The sequence below is a fragment of the Rhamphochromis longiceps genome, linkage group LG14 (genome assembly GCF_057381845.1).
Source record: "Rhamphochromis longiceps isolate RC_006_pf linkage group LG14, R_longiceps_female_GT1.1, whole genome shotgun sequence".
In the NCBI taxonomy this organism is placed as follows: Eukaryota; Metazoa; Chordata; class Actinopteri; order Cichliformes; family Cichlidae; genus Rhamphochromis; species Rhamphochromis longiceps.
The window spans coordinates 19,973,279-19,980,009 of record NC_140570.1 but is presented as its reverse complement, the minus strand read 5'-3'; the positions used below and the strand labels follow the sequence as shown (position 1 = coordinate 19,980,009).

Below are 6,731 nucleotides of genomic sequence, written 5' to 3'. Positions count from 1 at the left end.
GATGGACATTTTTTTTATTATAATTATTATTCTGATGTGTAGAGAATAACAACAAAGTGTAGAAAGAGTGAGGGTGAATGACAGGAAATGATCTGGGAGAGAACTGAACCCAGACCCCTGCAGGAGGACTATAGCTGTCAGTGTATGTCATAAGTAATGCTTAGCATGCATACTGAGGTTTAGGTTTTCTTACTGAAATAGGAAAGAAAACCTAGTTTGTCCAAAGAACATTGGTGGGTGGTGGATATGTTATTAAAAACAACTTTATATATTGTAAAGCATTACTGGTGCCCTCACAAATGTGCAAGAGCATGTCATGTGCACAAATACACCTCCATATGACCTTGGATGCTGGCTTTCTCCTCTTAACACCAGAGAATATGGCAAAAAATAGAGATTAAGAAAAGCAGCTGATCTGCAAAATTATTAAAGTTTATTTTATTTGCATTTTACACATTTTAAACGTTTGAAAATGACAAAAAAAAGTTGTTTTTTTATTTTGATCATCACCAATTCCCTTGTTAAACATATCTATTCTTATTTTTTAGCCAACAGTTGGATGGAAACATTTTGCTTCTGGATTTAACAGGGAGTCAGTGAAGTGACGCTAAAATGGGAGAAATATGCTCTCTTTCTGGTTCCCTGTCAGTACTCGCGCTGCAACATTTTAGATCAACTCAAGGCTTTTCAGGGATTATGAATGGCAACAATCTAGCCTAGAAGTAAAAAGGCAGGAAGTAGTTTTTCAGCATCACTCTGAGACAGGATGTTTCTAATTCTAGAGATATCGTGCAAACATATTAAAGCAGTCCTACATATGTTTGATATTACATGGAAAAATATATCCAAGCTAAAAACCACTCCAAACCTCCTCAGCGTGTTTCTGGAGGCTGAGGTAAGAATTAGGATTTATTCACAATTTCACAACAACTGACAGAAACCTCTCACCAACCAGTCATGTGACCAGATGTTGCCTGGTGGTTGCCAATCAGTTTCTAGTTTCATGAGACTTAAATCTGATTCAGTGCGTAGAAAGAAAACAAAATGACATGTTGGATATATTGTGTGTCTGTGTATTGGTTTGGTGATTTTTGTTGAATCCCCTGTCTTTTTTTATACTTATCAGAACTGAGAATCTAAAGATAGATGGTGTCAGATACTGTCTAAGTTCTTAGGTCCTTTGAGACAAGCCTGTAAATTCTGGCTTGGCAAATAAACTTGACAGGACGTGACTGGATTCGGGTTGAATACCAAAGCAACTTCAGTGTCAGTGTTTTTCTTCTTTGGCACTTCTGAAAGGTGTGCGTTTGTATGGCAGCTGAGTGTCGGCTTCAGACGGGCGGCTATGTGGACGTGTGTGTATCCTTCTGTCTCTGCGGAGCTTCAGCCTTCATCTTGAAGCTATCCCAGTAGGTGGGGTCTTCGTCTGTTAGAGGTGAGGCTGAGTCGATGAGCTCTCTGAACGACAGCACGGTAAATGTGGTGGGCGGAAGAAGAGAAGGCGGACGAGGCTGTGAGGAACCAGGAAGAAAGTTAATATTGTTTATCCTACAGTATGATAGCTACTCTTACTATTGTAGCTAAGTTTTCTTTCTTTTTTTAATCTATTCATTCCAAGTTCACATTTTTTTAATGGAAAAGTTATGCCTCCTTACTGCAGGGCATGTGTTGTCTGCTGGTCCGAGTGCTACAGCAACATGATGATCAGCATCCAGTAAACTCTCCTGCAGAATGACACACAAATCCAAAAATATGCAGTCTGGATAGACTTTGGAACCAATCATTTTAGGGTGTTTGGCACAAAAAAGGGCACACAGTAATGCCAATAGAGAGAAAATCAATAATTTATTTGAGTGGTGAGGAAAACTAAATTTTAACAGGCAGAAACCTCCAACAGGCCATCGGCATCGATGCTTGGGGTAAGTGCAAAGAAGAGGATGGAGAACCAACAAAAAACAAAATGCAGCAGTAAACACTCAGCAGGTTGGCGATGTGGCCAGTGATAGCTCATCGCTGCAGTTTCAAAGAGTTTCTGAAAAGTCAGAGAGGAAAGGAGACACAGAAGAAAAGTATGTGTGTGCACAAACTGCAGGGGAGACGACACAAACTGTAAATGCACTGAGAGAGAAAGGAAGATGTGAAGTGACCATTACGTCACAGCGTAGCTGGTTTACAGATGATATAGGGTCACCTGATCCAGGCCTAATGATAAGCTTATCAAAGAATAAAGTATTTAAGGTTAACATTAAAGAAGAGAGTCTGCATCACGACCTGGTTGTGTAGGAATGGAGCCTGACAGCTAAAGGCCTCCCGTGGTATTTTTGGAAGAGCCAGAAGTAGAGAGCAAAGTGCTCTACTGGGTACTATTAGATCTTTAAGATATGACGGAGTTTGGTCGTTAAGGGTTTTGTATGCGAGCAGGATTTTAAATTCCTTAAATCTGGAAAATATGATCTCTTTATAGTTTCTCTTAGTGCTTTTAATGGAACATGCTGGATCAGAGACGTTTTGAGTGAGCCTGGTAAAAACCCATGCACCAGGTCATCAGCTATGCTCTGTGACAGGATGTTCCTAATTTTAAAAGATGTCATGTTTTTTAAGGGCTTGAAAGAGATGACCTAGATCATTGTGGTGTGTTGTGTACCAATATGTTCTTGCTTTAAATATTTGTAACTTAGTGTCTGCTCTACGGCAAAGAAATGTACAGGTTAATAGGGGGAGCAGAGCAATGGCAGAAAGAGGAGTTCTTTGCTCTGTGAGGTGCACTCCTCTAATCTTCAGTTATCATGTTAGGCAGGATGAAGAAACACTCGAGAGCCCCCCCCAATCACAACCACTTGTATTTCTGTACGAGGCCACCTATGATTCTCTCTGAAGATGCTCTCAAGGGCATATTCACTGTGGAAATGTGCATCAAGGTCCCCTCTGCATAGCACCCAAGTCCTTTGAACCAATGTGTTAAACTTTCCTAAAAGCTGCTTCCAGCTTGTTTAATGCGATCCCAAATTATATGCAATGCTTGGAAGCTCGCGTGGAGCTCGTCTTGTTTTGAGCTGACCTGATTTGTGACATTACTTAATATAAAAAAACAAAAAATACACACACACACACACACACACTCATGTTATCATCTTTGCACTTGAAACTAATCGGTCATCAGTTCTATAGCTGCATACAGTATTTCACTCTGTGTGGGAAGCAGCGATTGCTGAGGGCTGCGTGGCTGAGAGGAGGAGAGTCTACTGATAAAGAATAGCTCAGAGCAGCTCATTTCCAAAAAATGTAAGAAACAAACACAGAATAGCTTATTTTTATCTGTGTGTGTGTGAACTGAGCAAACATTTGTGAAGTGTGAACTAGCACAGCACTGATGCATTCGTGACACAAGTGGAAAATCCGGAAAAATGGAGCAATTATCAAATGGCATAGCAACATTTTAAACCTGAGAATAAAACCACAGACTACTTGGAAGCTGATGAGAGACAAAAATAGACTGAATTGTTGAGCTGTGACCTCTAATACACAAACCTCTAGATTTTAACAACATCTCTGGACTTTTCTTTTTCTTCACAACACCAGACTCACTTCGAACACCCAGTCCTCTTCTTCTTCCTCATCTAGATGCATCTTGGTCTGGTGCAGTACCCGGTCCTGTGTGAGCGGCTCAGACGGCAGGTGAAACTCCACCCTCTGCAGGTTGAAGCCCAGACCGGTGCCGATGGCTTTGATGAAGCTCTCCTTCAGGGCCTTGATGGAAAGGGAAGAAACCCGATCAGCTGCATGCAGAAAATGATGATCTGTGTGTATGCGTGTGTCTTCATGTGTGGGATGGTGTGTGTGTATGTGGTGGAGGGTGTTTTGGCTAAGAAGAAACACCACTTAAAACCGCAACAGATGGGAGTTTGTGCACACATGTTTATCAGAGTGCACACCAAAGAAGGACATTGTGTGTCAGTGTGTGTGTGTGTGTGTGTGTGTATCCAGCCAAAACCGACCATGCACGACAACCAATAAGCCACAATAACACTATTACAAGGCTAATCGCTATGGCAACCGTTGAGCTCTGCCATTAGTCAACAGTGTGGTGGTGATATTAGTGCTTGACGTCTCTGTGCCACCCTCTCAATCGCACAAAATCTTTACTTAGCTCCACTGTTGCTTTTGCTGACCATCTGTGTGTGTGTGTGTGTATTAGAGAGAGAGGGAGCGAGAGAGTGTGAGTGCATGCAAGAAAATGAGAGCGAAAGGAGGCAAAAACCAAAGAAAATGAAATGAAAGCGCATGTCTCCGATGACAGCATGCAGCGATGCAGCGGGGCAGCGTTTGAGAAACAAATTTGCACATGTATGTAAAAAAATACAAGTGTGTGTCGCCTCAGAGGACAGCGGCAATGTTACGTTCTCCCTGTGCTTTCTTCTGTTACACACACAGGGCACAAGGTAGTATGGTTGCCATGGTTACCCAGTGGCGGTAGAATGCGGCGAGTTGCTGGTGCTCCGAGCCGGCTGATTGGATGGCGCTCCACTCGTGCGCTGTAAACTGACGAGTCATAATGCGGAAAAACTCCAGCACAGAGCTGCAACCTGGAGCGAATGAAAGAGGTGCGGGGACAAAAAAAATACAAAACCAAAACAGGAGGGGAAGAGAGAATGGATGAAAAATTATAAATGAGGGGAGGAGAATGAGGGAGGTGATGGAAAAGAAAAACAGTAATATTCAAACACAGCCTGTGTTTGATGGAAGTGTTTCGCACATTTGAATTCTGTGGTCACACAGAAATCCAAATTTACACACACAAACAGCCTTGGCCTAGTCAATACTGTATATATATGGTGCAGCAGCGACCCCTTGTGGTGGAATTTCATAGCTAAACGAGTCCAAAAATGTAGTCATTTCATATATTGGCACAGGTTTATCCTAACCAGGGAACCACAGTGTTTACCTGGCATGGCGGTCTTCATGATATCCACCCCGACCTGCCTCCCCTGCTCTGCAGCAAGCACTGCGTAGTCCCCTTGGTGGGAGAGATTGAAACTCCAGGCCAGATCTGACTCTGAACTGACCTGTAAGGAGAAGGATTATATGTTTGAATGTATCAAAATAAATGAAGTCTATACTGAGCTTGACAAAAATCCAGTATTTGGGCCACGCTGACCCTCCCTGCACTGTATTATAGATCTATTTCTGATATATTTCTGATATATCAGATTTATATCTGATTTTTAGTTACTTGTGCTGGAACACTTGTAGTTTAGTGAAATGACAATGCAGTGAAGTAAAATGCTGCAGTATATGCAGACTTTGAACTTTATGGAAAAAAGGAGTGAACCTTGCCAGGTGTTGCCAGGTAAGGTTTGCCTCTGGGAGATCGCTCCAGTCTGATCTCTGACCATGGGATCCCCATCTTCTCACACACAAGCCTCCTTAGCAACAACCGTCCAGCCTGTTGAGGCAACAGAGACGCAAAGACAGCTGTATAAACTTTTCAGAATAATTAAGGGAGCACTTGATGATAACAGCAGAATACAAAGTTTTATAAACTTTGGGGACATCACTCTGTCCAGGTAATAAACATAAACTACTTTTGATTGCTTTGGTGCAAATTAAAGTGACAACAGGTGTACTGGAGATACAATATGCAACATATTAATGGCATTTCAGGTTGGGGCCACAGACTGCTGCTCTCTACTTTTACTTCAGTTTAGCTTTTTTTTTTTTTTTTTTTTACCAGTGTCCTTATCACTGCTGGTAGCTTGAGACAGGCTCTCATGACACTGTCTCTCTTCACAGATGAGAGCAGATTTGCACTAAGCACATGTGACAAGATGTGAAAATATCTGGAGATGCCATGGCAAGCGATACGCTGCCTGAAACACCATCTGTGAAGAGAACAGGGCGCCCTGCCAGTTCTGGTGTTCTCTGGCAAGAACCTGTGAGGAAGGTCCCGCTAAAGACCGTTAGGCCCTCATGCCACCGGAAACCTGTAGGAGTAAACCTGCTGGGCGTCATTCTGTAAGTCTCTGCTTTGCACTAAGTTCAATTCAATTTAATTTTATTTAAATAGTGCCAAATCACACCAACAGTTGCCCCAAGGCGCATTCCAGGTCTATTCAAAATACACGAAAAGCTGTGAGATGTGTTTTATTGTGTTAAGTAGGTAATGCGGAAAAAAGAAAAATCACAGCCATCTTGTGGTCATAATCAAGACACACTGGTCTTCCCAACAGAAGTTAACTTTACAGATTTAAAGTATCGCTACAGGTATCGGCAACACTGGCTCTTTGTTTACTTGGCTCTTGGCCGATACCAAGAATCGGTAAAGTTTAGTTTTGGACTCACCATAGCTGACTTTGCATCCTTGGCGAACACAAACTGCCCGATCCGATCTTTCTCCTCCCGCTGGATGCAGCGAGCAGCGAACAGCCAGTCTGACCTGCCCGGCGTCCACGATCCGCAGCGGAAAGCCCACCGGACGGAACCCATCTCCTCGCCCCCTGCTCCACCTCTGACATCCGGGCTCCTCCACCGCAACTTCGGGCTGCTTACGAGCTGCTAATGAGCTAAAGTCAGCGCGGCGTCTTCGAATGTAATGTTCAGAGACGTGCGGATTTTCGCCCAACAGACTTTCCTGTTTACATTTCGGAGTTGACAGCGGTGCACATGCCCGGAAGAGCCCGGCCTGATTCAATGTCGTCATAAGTGGGCGCGGTGGAGGATTAACCAATAGGAGC

The 6,731-nt window shown here is 43.1% G+C and overlaps 1 protein-coding gene across 3 annotated transcripts; it reads right to left on the bottom strand.

The window, feature by feature from the left end:
- Window positions 1-423: 423 nt before the first annotated feature.
- aasdhppt (aminoadipate-semialdehyde dehydrogenase-phosphopantetheinyl transferase) lies at window positions 424-6,691 on the bottom strand. 3 transcript variants are annotated; one of them, XM_085380704.1, is made up of 7 exons: window positions 6,340-6,691; window positions 5,330-5,443; window positions 4,943-5,063; window positions 4,462-4,583; window positions 3,586-3,747; window positions 1,656-1,724; window positions 424-1,511 (listed from the first exon to the last, which is right to left on the bottom strand). In XM_085380704.1, the coding sequence occupies exons 1-7, from the start codon at window positions 6,481-6,483 to the stop codon at window positions 1,344-1,346; spliced, it is 900 nt and encodes a 299-aa protein (XP_085236830.1). In that variant the 5' UTR covers window positions 6,484-6,691; the 3' UTR covers window positions 424-1,343. The 3 variants fall into 3 exon arrangements, with proteins under 3 accessions (XP_085236830.1, XP_085236832.1, XP_085236831.1); XM_085380706.1 differs by lacking the exon at window positions 5,330-5,443; XM_085380705.1 differs by lacking the exons at window positions 424-1,511; window positions 1,656-1,724 and adding an exon at window positions 1,827-2,032.
- Between the last annotated feature and the right edge of the window lie 40 nt (window positions 6,692-6,731).

Bases quoted from the DNA above. Each gene is read 5' to 3' on its own strand.
- aasdhppt (XM_085380704.1), bottom strand. From the start codon at position 6,483: ATGGGTTCCGTCCGGTGGGCTTTCCGCTGCGGATCGTGGACGCCGGGC. The intron at 5,444-6,339 runs GTGAGTCCAAAA...TTGCCTCAACAG, and splicing joins AGGATGCAAAGTCAGCTATG to GCTGGACGGTTGTTGCTAAG. The intron at 4,584-4,942 runs GTAAACACTGTG...CATTCGCTCCAG, and splicing joins CATGAAGACCGCCATGCCAG to GTTGCAGCTCTGTGCTGGAG.